This window comes from Nerophis ophidion, linkage group LG22 (assembly GCF_033978795.1).
Source record: "Nerophis ophidion isolate RoL-2023_Sa linkage group LG22, RoL_Noph_v1.0, whole genome shotgun sequence".
Lineage (NCBI taxonomy): Eukaryota > Metazoa > Chordata > Actinopteri > Syngnathiformes > Syngnathidae > Nerophis > Nerophis ophidion.
Genome location: NC_084632.1, coordinates 42399832 through 42418174, shown reverse-complemented (window position 1 = coordinate 42418174; position 18343 = coordinate 42399832). Strand labels below are relative to the sequence as shown.

The following is an 18343-nucleotide window of genomic DNA, read 5'->3' as shown; positions in this document are numbered from 1 at the left end:
CTGGCTCCCTGTGCGTTATCCAATCAATTTTAAACTCCTTCTATTTGCTTTTACACTGCAAAAACTGAAATCTAAGTAAGATTTAATATCTCAGATAAGGGTGATATTTGCTTATTTTATGTCTGATAAGATAATTCTTCTCATTAAGCAGATTTTATGTTAGTGTTTTTCTTGTTTTAAGGGTTTTGGTGTTAAATGATCTCAGTAAAATATTACAGGTTGTAGCTGAGATGTCATGACCTATATTGAGTAAAACATGCTTGAAACTAGAATATCAACTGTTGCAAAGCTGTGTCAACAACACCTACAAGTGTAAAAGTACTTTTTTAAAGTAATAATTTCTTTATGTCAAGATAATGCCACTAGCATTTACTTAATTTAGGAATATTTTTCAACATATTGAGCAAAAAGGTCTCATATTTTTTTTCTACCAAGAAAAGTGCACTTGTTATTAAGTGAAGTGAAGTGAATTATATTTATATAGCGCTTTTCTCTAGTGACTCAAAGCGCTTTACATAGTGAAACCCAATATCTAAGTTACATTTAAACCAGTGTGGGTGGCACTGAGAGCAGGTGGGTAAAGTGTCTTGCCCAAGGACACAACGGCAGTGACTAGGATGGCGGAAGCGGGAATCGAACCTGCAACCCTCAAGTTGCTGGCACGGCCGCTCTACCAACCGAGCTATGCCGCCCCACATATTATTATATATACATATATATATATATATATATATTAGTGAGAATATACTTATTTTAAGGTATTTTTGATTCATTGAGGTCAGCTAATTTTACTTGTTTTGGAAAGTCTTGATAAGCCAAATTTTCTTGTTCTATTGGCAGATAATTTTGCTTAGTTCAAGTAAAATACCCCTCATTTTTGTATTTTTTCCCTTGTTTTTGAAGACTGACTTTTTCCAGTGTAAATGTCTAAACAACCTCACACCAACGTATCTCTCCGACCTCCTTCAGCCTTCCTGCCCCACCCGATCCCTAAGATCAGCCGATCAGCTGCTACTTATGGTCCCTGACACAAGGCTGAAGCTTAGAGGTGACAGAGCTTCCGCTGCTGCTGCTCCCAAACTCTGGAACGACCTACCTCTGAGTGTTAGACAAGCCTCCTCTCGTCCTGTTTTTAAATCTCTCTTAAAAACATACTTTTATTCCTTGGCTTTTAACATTAAGTGATATCTATCCTGCAATGGTGCCCCATTATACACCTGCTGTGAACCTGTTTTTATGTTGTATTTATTTATTTTTTATCATGTTCTGTTTGTGTTGTGTTGTTTGCTCGGTCCTCATATTATCTTTTAACCTGTCCATTGTACAGCACTTTGGCTACACCTGTGGTACATTTTAAATGTGCTTTATATGTGCACTTAAGATGTGACTTTAAGGTTTTACTACTTACGTATAAAATACTACACGGTCTAAATCCATCCTATCTTGCCGATTGTATTGTACCATATGTCCCGGCAAGAAATCTGCCTTCAAAGGACTCCGGCTTATTAGTGATTCCAAAAGTCCAAAAAAAGTCTGCGGGCTATAGAGCTTTTTCATTTCGGGCTCCAGTACTCTGGAATGCCCTCCCGGTAACAGTTCGAGATGCTGCCTCAGTAGAAGCATTTAAGTCTCACCTTAAAACTCATCTGTATACTCTAGCCTTTAAATAGACCTCCTTTTTAGACCAGTTGATCTGCCGCTTCTTTTCTTTTTCTCCTATATCCCACTCTCCCTTGTGGAGGGGGTCCGGTACGATCCGGTGGCCATGTACTGCTTGCCTGTGTATCGGCTGGGGACATCTCTGCGCTGCTGATCCGCCTCCGCTTGGGATGGTTTCCTGCTGGCTCCGCTGTGAACGGGACTCTCGCTGCTGTGTTGGATCCGCTTTGGACTGGGCTCTCGCGACTGTGTTGGATCCATTATGGATTGAACTTTCACAGTATCATGTTAGACCCGCTCGACATCCATTGCTTTCGTCCTCTCCAAGGTTCTCATAGTCATCATTGTCACCGACGTCCCACTGGGTGTGAGTTTTCCTTGCCCTTATGTGGGCCTACCGAGGATGTTGTAGTGGTTTGTGCAGCACTAGTGATTTAGGGCTATATAAGTAAACATTGATTGATTGATTGATAAATAAAGTTGATTTGATTTAATTTGATTTAGAAAGGTTCTGTTAAGAAACCATTCTGAGTCTTATCTTATTTATTTTTTATTTTATACATGTTGACCACATTAACCCTAACAATGGACCCTGTGTGTACATGTATGTTATGCCATTGTTTACAAATTTGGTAAATAAATAACCCAAAAAATTTATATTTTGTAGTTTTCTTACTGTACCGAAAATGAACCGAACTGTGACCTCTAAACCGAGGTACGTACCGAACCGAAATTTTGGTGTACCGTTACACCCCTAGTGGTCAGCATTTCGGAGTATTGGTTTTGTGATTTAAGGAAATTTAAGTTGATTGTGTGTCCACTATATTGGACATCCTGCATCAATGGCTATACAGCACTTTGACTGGTAGGTATGACATTGCAGCAAATGTGCTGTTTTTTTGCTAACTGGATAGTTTATTTCTAACGTGTTCACTTTATGTGAGTAATAATTCAAGTAATATCCTCCTAAGAGCCAGCATCTTATCTTCCCTGATGGACATTTTTGCATCAGTTTCGAGGAATCTAGAGTTTCTCAGTAAAATATAGCAGATTTTAGTTGTATTTGCTGTGTTGATTTTTTTCTTATTTCAAAATATTCAATTTATATTAAATATCTTAATTCAAGGATTTTTTTTAATTGACAAAAAATCTTTTTTTCTTATTGTTTAGAACAGGGGTAGGGAACCTATGGCTCTAGAGCCAGATGTGGCTCTTTTGATGACTGCATCTGAGCTGACATTGCTTAACACGGTAAATAATGAATAATTCCACTTGTAATCAATGTGTTAAATGTTCAAAATATAAAACATTCTCATGCATTTTTAATCCATCCATCCTTTTTCTACCGCACCTGTTCAAGAAGTTGCGTTAATGGTAAGAAGTTATTTATTATTGGTTAGTGTGGGGCTTGCCCACCTGGGGGTTCTTCAGACCCCCAAGCACCGACATGAGAGCCTGTTTCAGGGTTACAATATTGTTTTATTTTTCAATAAGTTTCCAGCAATAGTATTTCCAGCCCCAACCCAGTCTCTCCTCCTGGCTGCTGCTTATAACAGAGCGACAGGTGATTAGAAAACAAGGCCCAGGTGGGCCATCCACGCACCTGTCGCTGCAGGCCCGCAGGCCACGCCCCCTCCACAGTTAGCTTCAGAATAACAATGTTATTACAAAGAATAAGAGGCCTATTATACTCTAGAAATGTTGGTCTTACTTAAAAATGCACGTTTTTAGTTGTGTTCAGTGTTAAACAAAATATTATATGGCTCTTACGGAAATATATTTTAAAATATTTGGCTTTTTGACTCTCTCAGCCAAAAAGGTTCCCGACCCCTGGTTTAGAGTGTGATGATTGCTGCCATTTTCTTCGTCTCTTCCGTGAATGAGATAATATTATTTGATATATTATTATTTGATATAGGAATTTATCTTGAAGCTGTCTCCTTGGGTTGCACACTTACCTAATTTAACAGCAGTCAAGCTGCGCAGTGCTCCCACTTAAACCAAAGCAGGCATTTTTTTTGCTATAATTACTGGCTATTTTTCCATTGAGGCAGGGGTGTCAAACTCATTTTCATTGAGGGCCACATTGAAGTTATGGTTGCCCTCAGAGGGCTGCGTTTAACGATGAGTAAAATATGAATATACATGTACATACCGTATTTTTCAGAGTATAAGTCGCTCCGGTGTATAAGTCACACCTGCCGAAAATGCATAATAAAGAAGGAAAAAAACATATATAGGTCGCACTGGAGTATAAGTCGCATTTTTTTGGGAAATTTATTTGATAAAACCCAACAGCAAGAATAGACATTTGAAAGGCAATTTAAAATAAAGAATAGTGAACAACAGGCTGAATAAGTGTACGTTATACGACGCATAAATAACCAACTGTTATTATTATGGCAAGAGTCATTCAAATAACTATAACTTATAGAACATGCTATACGTTTACCAAACAATCTGTCACTCATAATTGCTAAATCCGATGAAATCTTATACGTCTAGTTTCTTACGTGAATGAGCTAAATAATATTATTTGGGACGGCCGTGTGCAACCCGAGGGTCCCTGGTTCAAATCCCACCTAGTACCAACCTCGTCACGTCCGTTGTGTCCTGAGCAAGACACTTCACCCTTGCTCCTGATGGGTGCTGGTTGGCGCCTTGCATGGCAGCTCCCTCCATCAGTGTGTGAATGTGTAAATGTGGAAGTAGTGTCAAAGCGCTTTGAGTACATTGAAGGTAGAAAAGCGCTATACAAATACAACCCATTTATCATTTATTTATTTATATTTTACGGTAATGTGTTAATAATTTCACACATAAGTCGCTCCGGAGTATATGTCGCACCCCACGGCCAAACTATGAAAAAAAAACTGCGTCTTATAGTCCGAAAAATACAGTATATGCATCAAGTGTTCATTCAAGGCTAAGGCAAAATATGGAGATATATATCGTGTATCGTGACATGGCCTAAAAATATCAAATTATTAAAAAAAAACAGCCCTAATATTGCATAGTGGGGCGGTTTAGCTCGGTTGGTAGAGTGGCCGTGCCAGCAACTTGAGGGTTGCAGGTTCGATTCCCGCTTCCGCCATCCTAGTCACTGCCGTTGTGTCCTTGGGCAAGACACTTTACCCACCTGCTCCCAGTGCCACCCACACTGGTTTGAATGTAATTTAGATATTGGGTTTCACTATGTAAAGCGCTTTGAGTCACTAGAGAAAAAGCGCTATATAAGTATAATTCACTTCACTTCACTTCATGTGAAAAAAAAGGTATCTAAAAGCTTATTTATTTTGAACAGGGTTAAATACAGTTTCCCGTATAACACAATGAGAATGTTATATTGCTCAATTATTCTACCTATTCAATTATTCATCGCCCAGCCCTAATACTAATGTAAATGTGAATTATATTTATATAGCGCTTTTCTCTAGTGACTCAAAGCGCTTTGCATAGTGAAACCCAATATCTAAGTTACATTCAAACCAGTGTGGGTGGCACCGGGAGCAGGTGGGTAAAGTGTCTTGCCCAAGGACACAACGGCAGTGACTAGGATGGCGGAAGCGGGAATCGAACCTGCAACCCTCAAGTTGCTGGCACGGCCTCTCTACCAACCGAGCTGTGCCGCCCCAAATGTGATTTAATTTTTTTAGTCTTTAATACATTTGAAAAATGTCAGGGTTTACATACTAAGTTTGGTGAAGCCCTTTTAAAAAAAAACAACATTAGCTGCAAAGTGCGCATTGCAACTTTCAAACCCAACAAGTGTACTGGACATTCTAAGCAGGATTTAGTCAATATACTCACCAGTGTGTACGGAAAACGATTGCTGGCATCGTCACCAGACGTGTGACCGTCTCTGCCCGCCAGCCTATGAAACACAGCGATTTGGGAGCAGAAGCCGACGCTTTCCTCTCGTCCCGGAGGTGCTTTTCCTACACCAGTGAACTCCACCTTGAAGCTGTACTCACCACATGTTTTCAGAGCCCTGGAAACAAATACAGAGTTCAGCAAAAGGATCTTGCCTTTGTTTTTTTTTATACAAACTACTTATTAAATGCATTGAGACTCTATACTGCAAACATGAATTTGTTCAATGAACAATGGAGACATCAAAGAAGAAAGCTGTAGGCGGGAAGCTGTGTATTGCGGCCGCCTTTAGCAACACAAACACAGCCGGTGTTTCATTGTTTAGATTCCCGAAAGATGACGGTGAAGCTTTACTATGGAACAGAGATGTCAAGTGTACACAGTTGGATTGGACCACACACACACACAAAGAACAGTGTATTATGCAACGATCATTTCGAAAGATCGTGTTTTGAAGAGGGTCCCTTGCGAAGGGCAGAGATGGGCATCGCCACCACCCGTCGACCGGTGCTGAAGAAAGGTGCGGGGCCGACCTTCAGGTTGTACAGGTACGACCATATAATCTCACTAAAACACTAGTAACACAATAAGCAGATAAGGGATTTTCCAGAATTATCCTCGTAAATTTGTCTAATAACATCTAAACCACTCCCACTGTATAGTCTTTTTTTTTCTCTAGTCCTTCACTCTCACTTTCCTCATCCACAAATCTATCCTCGCTCAAATTAATAGGGGAATCATCGCTTTCTCAGTCCGAATCGCTCTCGCTGCTGGTGGCCATGATTGTAAAAAATCTTCAGATGTGAGGTGCTCCACAACCCGTGACGTCACTCGCATATCGTCTGCTACTTCCGCTACAGGCAAGGCTTTTTTATCAGCACCAAAAGTTGCAAACTTTATCGTGGATGTTCTCTACTAAATCCTCTCAGCAAAAATATGGCAATATCGCCAAATGATCAAGTATGACACATAGAATGGACCTGCTATCCCCGTTTAAATATGAACATCTCATTTCAGTAGGCTTTTAATGTGAAGTGAATTATATTTATATAGCGCTTTTCTCAAGTGACTCAAAGCGCTTTACATAGTGAAACCCAATATCTAAGTTACATTTAAACCAGTGTGGGTGGCACTGGGAGCAGGTGGGTAAAGTGTCTTGCCCAAGGACACAACAGTAGTGACTAGGATGGCGAAAGCGGGAATCGAACCTGGAACCCTCAAGTTGCCGGCAAGGCCACTCTACCAAACGATCTATACCGCCCCGGTATAGGTAGATCATTTTAACATGTACCGGTTAGTTGTTTTTGAAATTAGAATCTGTAAACAATCATCCAAGATTGATAAAACTATACATTATAAAATTCTATAATCTTCACCTTGTCATGGAGAGATTAGAGCAGGGGTGTCGAACGTACGGTTGGTGTGCCAAGTATAAACATCAGCTGAAATAAACTGCCGTTCCTTTTACGGTTGGCGGCAGACTAGAGCTGTCGCGACACACGAAACCTTCTTTAATTGTAAATTATCCACTCATAAAAATAACAAAATGGTAAAATGCAAAGACTTATGTCAACTTGACCATCATCTTTGTAGTTAGAGTTCCATGTAGCGCTCGGAAATTGGTTAACGGCACGACCTAAACACTGAACTCCGTTGCTAAAATGTGTGTTTCTACATTCGTTGTTTGTTCCATTTTTTTTAACGCTTAAATCTAGCATGATCACATTAGTTCAGTTTGTAGTTGTTACCTTTAAAGTTAAAGTACCAACGATTGTCTCACACACACACACTAGGTGTGGTGAAATTAACCTCTGGATTTGACCCATCCCCTTGATCACCCCCTGGGAGGTGAGGGGAGCAGTGGGCAACAGCGGTGGCCACGCCCAGGAATCATTTTGGTGATTCAACCCCCAATTCCAACCCTTGATGCGGAGTACCAAGCAGGGATGTAATGGCTCCCATTGTTATAGTCTTTGGTATGACTCGGCCAGGTTTTGAACTCACAACTTACAAGTCTCAGGGCGGACACTCTAACCACAAGGACACTCCATCCATCCATCCATTTCCTACCGCTTGTCCCTTTTGGGGTCGCATTTGGGCGGAAGGCGGGGTACACCCCGGACAAGCCTCCACCTCATCACAGGGCCAACACAGATAGACAGACAACATTCACACACTAGGGACCATTTAGTGTTGCCAATCAACCTATCCCCAGGTGCATGTCTTTGGAGGTGGGAGGGGCCTATCCCCAGGTGCATGTCTTTGGAGGTGGGAGGGGCCTATCCCCAGGTGCATGTCTTTGGAGGTGGGAGGGGCCTATCCCCAGGTGCATGTCTTTGGAGGTGGGAGGGGCCTATCCCCAGGTGCATGTCTTTGGAGGTGGGAGTGGCCTATCCCCAGCTGCATGTCTTTGGAGGTGGGAGGGGCCTATCCCCAGGTGCATGTCTTTGGAAGTGGGAGGGGACTATCCCCAGGTGCATGTCTTTGGAGGTGGGAGGGGTCTATCCCCAGGTGCATGTCTTTGGAGGTGGGAGGGTCCTATCCCCAGGTGCATGTCTTTGGAGGTGGGAGGGGCCTATCCCCAGGTGCATGTCTTTGGAGGTGGGAGTGGCCTATCCCCAGCTGCATGTCTTTGGAGGTGGGAGGGGCCTATCCCCAGGTGCATGTCTTTGGAAGTGGGAGGGGACTATCCCCAGGTGCATGTCTTTGGAGATGGGAGGGGACTATCCCCAGGTGCATGTCTTTGGAGGTGGGAGGGGTCTATCCCCAGGTGCATGTCTTTGGAGGTGGGAGGGTCCTATCCCCAGGTGCATGTATTTGGAGGTGGGAGGGGCCTATCCCCAGGTGCATGTATTTGGAGGTGGGAGGGGCCTATCCCCAGGTGCATGTCTTTAGAAGTGGGAGGGGCCTATCCCCAGGTGCATGTCTTTGGAGGTGGGAGGAAGCTGGAGTACCCGGAGGGAACCCACGCATTCACGGGGAGGACATGCAAACTCCACACAGAAAGATCCCGAGCCTGGGATTGAACTCAGGACGTCTGAGGACCTTCGTATTGTGAGGCAGATGCACTAACCCCTGTTCCACCGTACTAATCAGGTTAATTTGGCTGCTGTGGTGTCATTTTTTTATGACAACTGTTTTGTTTACAATTGTAGTATTTGAAGGATGATAAATGAGTGTGTTGTGGCAGTTGCGAATGTCACTAATGTGCTGGTTTGAGGTAACACTCATGGAGAACTGAAAACATGAGAATGCTGCACAGGAAGGGATCTAAGTTTAATGTCTTGAGACCAAGTCTATGTTCATTGTGTTCTTCCCAGCGTTTTCCAAATTACACCAAATTTGAAGTGTTTTGCCAAGAGGATTAGTTGTAATCTGAGTGTGAATGTTGTCTGTCTGTGTTGGCCCTGTGATGAGGTAGCGACTTGTCCAGGGCGTACCCCGCCTTCCGCCCGATTGTAGCTGAGATAGGCACCAGCGCCACCCCAAAGGGAATAAGCGGTAGGAAATGGATGGATGTACATTTTAAGAACATCCATCCATCCATCCATCCATCATCTTCCGCTTATCCGAGGTCGGGTCGCGGGGGCAACAGCCTAAGCAGGGAAACCCAGACTCCCATCTCCCCAGCCACTTCGTTTTAAGAACATGCATGTTCTATTTTTGGTCAAAATACAACAAAAAATAATTTTGAATCTGTATTTATTCTTAAATGATTATGCCGTAATTTTATAAATTTCCCCCCATGCGACCCCTGAGCTAAAATAAGATTGACACCCCTTTTTAGAGCTACACACCAGGACTGGAACTCCGCTCTGGTCCACTCAAACTTGTGGTCGCTGTTTCTGAATCCCGACATTCTGGGGAAAAGCGGGTTGAACTCGGAATTGGGGGTACTGATGATCACGGTCTGCGGCGCCATATATCCAAAGACCACCTCCGAAAAGGGGTCCAAGTCATCGAGAGGCAGATGTTCAATGCTGTAGTGGCGTACAAGGAGGGGAAAGAGGGATTAGGACAATCAGTAAGATGTTTGGTTAACAGCTCAAATGAATACACAAGAAGCCACTCACACTTCGATACAGGTCACCAGGTCAAATCCTCTGAGTCGGACGTCTTTTTGCGTCACGGAGCCCTGGTAGAGTTGTACGCACAGCTGATTAAAGCTTGGCTGGAGATAATCAGTAGATAACGGCGCTAATCCGTGCCTGTGGGAGGTCACATTAGTGGCTTAAAAGTCTTTTGTAAACTCACAAGTAAGGCAATAAAACATTATAAATATACCGTATTTCCTTGAATTGCCGCCGGGGCGCTAATTAATTTAAAACCAAAGGCATGCGGTAAATTTAGGCCTGAGCTTATAAATTTGAGTGTGATGTAAGAATACCATCATGAAAAGCACATTTAATAAAAAAACATTTATGGTCTTACCTTTACTTATAAATGAAGTCCATGCACAGCTCCTTCTGATCAAAAGCATTGATAACTTGTTTATAGAATCAATCAATCAATCAATCAATGTTTATTTATATAGCCCCAAATCACAAATGTCTCAAAGGACTGCACAAACCATTACGACTACGACATCCTTGGAAGAACCCACAAAGTCTTCCTTATCTTTCTTCAGTTTTAAGTCTCTCTGTCTCGATGGAGATCTTCCTTTATTACCTCCTGCTTCGATTGAAAGTCCAGTTTAGAAAACTGTTTTATTTTAGATATGTAATCCTCCATGTTAAAAGTGCAAGCGAGAGGAAAAATTAAACACACGCTGCTCACTCTTGCTTCTTTTAGTGTTGCATTCAAGTGCTGCAACTTACTTCTCTTAGTGTTGCGTTCAAGTGCTGCAACTTCTTTTAGTGTTGCATTCAAGTGCTGCAACTTACTTCTCTTAGTGTTGCGTTCAAGTGCTGCAACTTACTTCTTTTGGTGTTGCGTTCAAGTGCAACAACTTACTTATTTTAGTGTTGCATTCAAGTGCTGCAACGTACTTCTTTTAGTGTTGCGTTCAAGTGCTGCAACTTATTTTAGTGTTGCGTTCAAGTGTTGCAACTTATTTTAGTGTTGCGTTCAAGTGCTGCAACTTACTTTTAGTGTTGCGTTCAAGTGCAACAACTTTTAGCGTTGCGTTCAAGTGCTGCAATTTACTTCTTTAAGTGTTGCGTTCAAGTGCAGCAACTTACTTCTTTTAGCGGCCTGTTCAAGTGCTGCAACTTCTTTTAGTGTTGCGTTCAAGTGCTGCAACTTACTTCTTTTAGTGTTGTGTTCAAGTGCTGCAACTTACTTCTTTTAGTGTTGCGTTCAAGTGCTGCAACTTACTTCTTTTAGCGTTGCGTTCAAGTGCTGCAACTTACTTATTTTAGTGTTGCGTTCAAGTGTGGCAACTTACTTCATTTAGTGTTGCGTTCAAGTGTGGCAACTTACTTCATTTAGTGTTGCGTTCAAGTGCTGCAACTTACTTCTTTTAGTGTTGCGTTCAAGTGCTGCAACTTACTTCTTTTAGTGTTGCGTTCAAGTGCAACAACTTTTAGCGTTGCGTTCAAGTGCTGCAATTTACTTTAAGTGTTGCGTTCAAGTGCAGCAACTTATTTCATTTAGTGTTGCGTTCAAGTGCAGCAACTTCTTTTAGCGTTGCGTTCAAGTGCTGCAATTTACTTCTTTAAGTGTTGCGTTCAAGTGCAGCAACTTACTTCTTTTAGCGGCCTGTTCAAGTGCTGCAACTTCTTTTAGCGTTGCGTTCAAGTGCTGCAACTTACTTATTTTAGTGTTGCGTTCAAGTGCTGCAACTTACTTCTTTTAGTGTTGCGTTCAAGTGCTGCAACTTACTTCTTTTAGTGTTGCGTTCAAGTGCAACAACTTTTAGCGTTGCGTTCAAGTGCTGCAATTTACTTCTTTAAGTGTTGCGTTCAAGTGCTGCAATTTACTTCTTTAAGTGTTGCGTTCAAGTGCAGCAACTTACTTCTTTTAGTGTTACGTTCAAGTGCAGCAACTTACTTCTTTTAGTGTTGCGTTCAAGTGCAACAACTTACTTCTTTTAGCGTTGCGTTCAAGTGCTGCAACTTACTTCTCTTAGTGTTGCGTTCAAGTGCTGCAACTTACTTCTTTTGGTGTTGCGTTCAAGTGCAACAACTTACTTATTTTAGTGTTGCATTCAAGTGCTGCAACGTACTTCTTTTAGTGTTGCGTTCAAGTGCTGCAACTTATTTTAGTGTTGCGTTCAAGTGTTGCAACTTATTTTAGTGTTGCGTTCAAGTGCTGCAACTTACTTTTAGTGTTGCGTTCAAGTGCAACAACTTTTAGCGTTGCGTTCAAGTGCTGCAATTTACTTCTTTAAGTGTTGCGTTCAAGTGCAGCAACTTACTTCTTTTAGCGGCCTGTTCAAGTGCTGCAACTTCTTTTAGTGTTGCGTTCAAGTGCTGCAACTTACTTCTTTTAGTGTTGTGTTCAAGTGCTGCAACTTACTTCTTTTAGTGTTGCGTTCAAGTGCTGCAACTTACTTCTTTTAGCGTTGCGTTCAAGTGCTGCAACTTACTTATTTTAGTGTTGCGTTCAAGTGTGGCAACTTACTTCATTTAGTGTTGCGTTCAAGTGTGGCAACTTACTTCATTTAGTGTTGCGTTCAAGTGCTGCAACTTACTTCTTTTAGTGTTGCGTTCAAGTGCTGCAACTTACTTCTTTTAGTGTTGCGTTCAAGTGCAACAACTTAGCGTTGCGTTCAAGTGCTGCAATTTACTTTAAGTGTTGCGTTCAAGTGCAGCAACTTATTTCATTTAGTGTTGCGTTCAAGTGCAGCAACTTCTTTTAGCGTTGCGTTCAAGTGCTGCAACTTATTTCTTTTAGCGTTGCGTTCAAGTGCTGCAACTTACTTATTTTAGTGTTGCGTTCAAGTGCTGCAACTTACTTCTTTTAGTGTTGCGTTCAAGTGCTGCAACTTACTTCTTTTAGTGTTGCGTTCAAGTGCAACAACTTTTAGCGTTGCGTTCAAGTGCTGCAATTTACTTCTTTAAGTGTTGCGTTCAAGTGCTGCAATTTACTTCTTTAAGTGTTGCGTTCAAGTGCAGCAACTTACTTCTTTTAGTGTTACGTTCAAGTGCAGCAACTTACTTCTTTTAGTGTTGCGTTCAAGTGCAACAACTTACTTCTTTTAGCGTTGCGTTCAAGTGCTGCAACTTACTTCTTTTAGTGTTGCATTCAAGTGCTGCAACTTACTTCTTTTAGTGTTGCGTTCAAGTGCTGCAACTTACTTCTTTTAGTGTTGCGTTCAAGTGCAACAACTTTTAGCGTTGCGTTCAAGTGCTGCAATTTACTTTAAGTGTTGCGTTCAAGTGCAGCAACTTATTTCATTTAGTGTTACGTTCAAGTGCAGCAACTTACTTCTTTTAGCGTTGCGTTCAAGTGCTGCAACTTATTTCTTTTAGCGTTGCGTTCAAGTGCTGCAACTTACTTATTTTAGTGTTGCGTTCAAGTGCTGCAACTTACTTCTTTTAGTGTTGCGTTCAAGTGCTGCAACTTACTTCTTTTAGTGTTGCGTTCAAGTGCAACAACTTTTAGCGTTGCGTTCAAGTGCTGCAATTTACTTCTTTAAGTGTTGCGTTCAAGTGCAGCAACTTACTTCTTTTAGCGTTGCGTTCAAGTGCTGCAACTTACTTATTTTAGTGTTGCGTTCAAGTGCTGCAACTTACTTCTTTTAGTGTTGTGTTCAAGTGCTGCAACTTACTTCTTTTAGTGTTGCGTTCAAGTGCTGCAACTTACTTATTTTAGTGTTGCGTTCAAGTGCTGCAAATTCTTTTAGCGTTGCGTTCAAGTGCTGCAATTTACTTCTTTTAGTGTTGCGTTCAAGTGCTGCAACTTACTTCTTTTAGCGTTGCGTTCAAGTGCTGCAACTTACTTATTTTAGTGTTGCGTTCAAGTGCTGCAACTTACTTCTTTTAGTGTTGTGTTCAAGTGCTGCAACTTACTTCTTTTAGTGTTGCGTTCAAGTGCTGCAACTTACTTCTTTTAGTGTTGCGTTCAAGTGCTGCAAATTCTTTTAGCGTTGCGTTCAAGTGCTGCAATTTACTTCTTTTAGTGTTGCGTTCAAGTGCTGCAACTTACTTATTTTAGTGTTGCATTCAAGTGCTGCAACTTACTTCTTTTAGTGTTGCGTTCAAGTGCTGCAACTTACTTCTTTTAGTGTTGCGTTCAAGTGCAACAACTTTTAGCGTTGCGTTCAAGTGCTGCAATTTACTTTAAGTGTTGCGTTCAAGTGCAGCAACTTATTTCATTTAGTGTTACGTTCAAGTGCAGCAACTTACTTCTTTTAGCGTTGCGTTCAAGTGCTGCAACTTATTTCTTTTAGCGTTGCGTTCAAGTGCTGCAACTTACTTATTTTAGTGTTGCATTCAAGTGCTGCAACTTACTTCTTTTAGTGTTGCGTTCAAGTGCTGCAACTTACTTCTTTTAGTGTTGCGTTCAAGTGCAACAACTTTTAGCGTTGCGTTCAAGTGCTGCAATTTACTTCTTTAAGTGTTGCGTTCAAGTGCTGCAATTTACTTCTTTAAGTGTTGCGTTCAAGTGCAGCAACTTCTTTTAGTGTTACGTTCAAGTGCAGCAACTTACTTCTTTTAGTGTTGCGTTCAAGTTCAACAACTTACTTCTTTTAGCGTTGCGTTCAAGTGCTGCAACTTACTTCTTTTAGTGTTGCATTCAAGTGCTGCAACTTACTTCTTTTAGTGTTGCGTTCAAGTGCTGCAACTTACTTATTTTAGTGTTGCGTTCAAGTGCTGCAACTTACTTATTTTAGTGTTGCGTTCAAGTGGTGCATCTTACTTATTTTAGTGTTGCGTTCAAGTGTGGCAACTTACTTCATTTAGTGTTGCGTTCAAGTGCTAACTTACTTCTTTTAGCGTTGTGTTCAAGGGCTGCAACTTACTTCTTTTAGTGTTGCGTTTAAGTGCTGCAACTTACTTATCTTAGTGTTGCGTTCAAGTGCTGCAACTTACTTATTTTAGTGTTGCGTTCAAGTGCTGCAACTTACTTCTTTTAGCATTGCGTTCAAGTGCTGCATCTTACTTATTTTAGTGTTGCGTTCAAGTGTGGCAACTTACTTCATTTAGTGTTGCGTTCAAGTGCTGCAACCTACTTCTTTTAGTGTTGCGTTCAAGTGCAACAACTTTTAGCGTTGCGTTCAAGTGCAACAACTTTTAGCGTTGCGTTCAAGTGCTGCAATTTACTTCTTTAAGTGTTGCGTTCAAGTGCAGCAACTTACTTCTTTTAGTGTTGCGTTCAAGTGCTGCAACTTACTTCTTTTAGTGTTGCGTTCAAGTGCTGCAACTTACTTCTTTTAGTGTTGCGTTCAAGTGCTGCAACTTACTTCTTTTAGTGTTGCGTTTAAGTGCTGCAACTTACTTCTTTTAGTGTTGTGTTCAAGTGCTGCAACTTCTTTTAGTGTTGCGTTCAAGTGCAGCAACTTACTTCTTTTTCGTCAGCTTGGCGCCATTGACGTCCACCCCGACCAACAAGTCAATTTCCCGACGGAACTTGAGCATGCGAAGAAGGCCGCAGTCGCTGCAACCTAAGTCCGCCACCTGACAAAACGAACATCGAGCATCTTTTCGTGAGTAAATTCGACACAAAGAGCAACTTTTAGGCGCCAGCTGGTCGTGTTCGACATCCATTAGCAGCAGCTGCTAGCTTAATTAGGCTAGTCGAACAAAACGTACCTTTTTGGGTTTGTCCTTCATGACAAAGTCAACGACAAACTGATGTCTTTGTATGTGAAGCGACGGGTTAAACATGGTGAAGCTCGCGTTTTGAGGGTTTTAGGCGTTGTTTATGTTGAATACGTCGAAGGTGTGTGGAGGACCCTCCTAGCATCGGGGCGCTCCCATCCAACTGTCGACAGCGTCGATACCACGGTTGGCGTTAGTATCAAATTGATACTTGCGTGATAAAAATCGATATTTTTCAGTTTTGATTTTCAGAAATATATATATATTTTTTAGTTCTTCATCCGGTTGTATGTTTGTATGGTTCATCAACCAAAAAGGCGAGTAAGTTCTTGGACAATGATACACCTCCACAGTTTAGACCAAGAGCTACTTCTTGGGTACTGATTAATGCGAAGGGCTACCAGTTTGATACACACTTACATAAATTGCCAGAAATGGCTCAATTTACCTTTAATAAATAAATCTATATATATTTAAAAAAAGGCTATTTTTGTCAGTCATTCCTTGGTACATTTTGTTTCCTTTTATGGAAGTTTTTTGTAGAGAATAAATGATGAAAAAAACACTTCATTGAACGGGTTAAAAGAGGAGAAAACACAAAAAAAATGAAAATTAAATTTTGAAACATAGTTTATCTTCAATTTCGACTCTTTAAAATTCTAAATTCAACCGGAAAAAATGAAGAGAAAAAACAGCTAATTCGAATCTTTAAAAAAATAATAATTTATGGAACCTCATTAGTTATTTTTCCTGATTAAGATTAATTTCAGAATTTTGATAACATGTTTTAAATAGTTTAAAATCCAATCTGCACTTTGTTAGAATATATAACAAATTGGACCAAGCTATATTTCTAACAAAGACAAATCATTATTTCTTCTAAATTTTCTAGAACAAAAATTTTAAAAGAAATTGATAAAACTTTGAAATAAATTTTAAATTTGATTCTACATATTTTCTAGATTTGCCAGAATATTTTTTTTTATTTTAATCATAAGTTTGAAGAAATATTTCACAAATATTATTCGTCGAAAAAACAGAAGCTAAAATGAAGAATTAAATTAAAATGTATTTATTATTCTTTACAATAAAAAAAATACTTGAACATTGATTTAAATTGTCAGGAAAGAAAAGAGGAAGGAATTTAAAAGGTAAAAAGTTATATGTGTTTAAAAATCCTGAAGACGAGAGAGGATGGCTGTAAATCAAACCGAAGAAGGAGTTTTGCTGGAAAGCAGAGCGAGTTTATTGAAAAATAAACAAAATCACAAAACCGTCGAGCCTGTCATGTCCGTCCTTGGTGGTCCGAAGAACCCGGAGGTGCAAGACCTCCAAAGTCTATATAAAACGTTGATGGATGGTTTTGAAGTTGTTTTAGAGGGCTTTTAAGGCTACAACCATGACTCCCATTAGCTGCATCTTCCAAGCATTTTAAATCATTTTTAAAATTAAAATAAAAAAAAAGACATGTGTTCTTGTTTCTCATAATGATTGCGAACGATAGGCGAAACTAAAAAAAAAATAAAGCTGCAAGCAGTGATGGACGGGACCGACTTTTGCTGGTGTTTCCTGCCTTTACTCATTCAACATATCTTTACCTGCACGTTACCTACCTTCCCTGCATCCTGGGGTCACACTGGTGCTTCTTTCTTTCACCCATACATGCTGGTGCTTCCTGCCATCACCCAGACAACATATATTTATATATTTACCTTCACTTTACCTACCTTCTCTGTATCCTGGAGTCAAACTGGTGCCTCCTTCTTTCACCCAGACAACATATCTTTACCTGCACAGTACCTACCTTCTCTGTATCCTGGAGTCAAACTGGTGCCTCCTTCTTTCACCCAGTCAACATATCTTTACCTGCACATTACCTACCTTCTCTGTATCCTGGAGTCAAACTGGTTACGTCCTTCTTTCACCCAGACAACATATCTTTACCTGCACTTTACCTACCTTCTCTGTATCCTGGAGTCAAACTGGTTACGTCCTTCTTTCACCCAGTCAACATATCTTTACCTTCACATTACCTACCTTCTCTGTATCCTGGAGTCAAACTGGTTACGTCCTTCTTTCACCCAGTCAACATATCTTTACCTGCACATTACCTACCTTCTCTGCATTGTGTGGTCACGCTGGTGCTTCCTGCTTTTAAGCGGCCATCTTGAGACGCAGAAGCGTTTCTTTGAAGGCTCTTTGCACAACTTTTAATCAGAAGGGTTCAATCTCTCTCCTGTGCGAGTTTGAAGCCGACACAACAAACGCGCTCAGAGGAGATAATGTTTGAAAAAAGGTGACAGGTTTTACAAAACTTTTGCTTTGAAGGGGTAATTGCCAAGTTCCTGTTGATTTTTGCTAAAAGATGTCAATTAATGAAATGTAGGTCTAAGCGAGACCTACATAGGGGTTTTTGTATCATGTCTCTACGACATTCCTACTGGAAGTAACAAGCAGTTTTGTCTGTGTTTTCTTCCCAAGAGCAGTTTTGTCAGTGTTTTTATACCTAGGGGCGCTAGAGCGCAAGTTTGAGTTTTTGAAATTTTTTTATTAAATCACAATTTTCACCAGTCCTGATGTGTGTGTCCAGTTTGGTGAGTCTTGAAGCATTTTAAGGGGGTAAAATTACATCTCAAAGAGGCAAAAATTACATTTTTTAGGACTCTTTTGTTTTGAAGGGGTTTTTGCCAACTTCCTGTTGATATTTGCTGAAAGAGGTCAGTGTATGAAATGTCTGAAGAATGAAGAATGTCAATGTTTGCAATCTAGGTCTAAGTTAGACCTACATAGAGGTTTTTGTTTCATGTCTCTACGACATTCCTAACGGAAGTTACAAGCAGTTTGTTCTGTTTTTTCCTAGGGGGCGCTAGAGCGCAGTTTTGAGTTTTTTTAGGTTTTTTTTACCAGATGGCTATTTTCGCCAATCCTGATGTGTGTGTCCAGTTTGGTGAGTTTTAAAGCATTTTAAGGGGGTAAAATTACATCTCAACGAGGCAAAAATTACATTTTTTAGGAAACTTTCGTTTTGAAGGGGTTTTTGCCAACTTCCTGTTGATTTTTGCTGAAAGAGGTGAGTGTATGAAAGAATGAAGAATGTCAATGTT

At 40.7% G+C, this 18343-nt stretch overlaps 1 protein-coding gene across 8 annotated transcripts in view; it reads right to left on the bottom strand.

Moving 5' to 3' along the window:
* henmt1 (HEN methyltransferase 1) overlaps positions 1–15423 on the bottom strand; it is a 90348-nt gene extending 74925 nt beyond the window's left edge. For 4 of the 8 annotated variants that reach the window (XM_061883882.1, XM_061883880.1, XM_061883881.1 and 1 more), the window contains exons 1-5: positions 15231–15423; positions 14983–15095; positions 9606–9740; positions 9330–9512; positions 5470–5650 (exon numbers count right to left, since the gene is read on the bottom strand). In XM_061883882.1, coding sequence (XP_061739866.1) covers positions 5470–5650; positions 9330–9512; positions 9606–9740; positions 14983–15095; positions 15231–15305 — 687 coding nt within the window. In that variant the 5' untranslated portion in view covers positions 15306–15423. The remainder of the gene's footprint in view (positions 1–5469; positions 5651–9329; positions 9513–9605; positions 9741–14982; positions 15096–15230) is intronic. The other 4 variants (XM_061883886.1, XM_061883884.1, XM_061883885.1 and 1 more) reach the window with 1 other exon arrangement.
* Positions 15424–18343: the final 2920 nt, after the last annotated feature.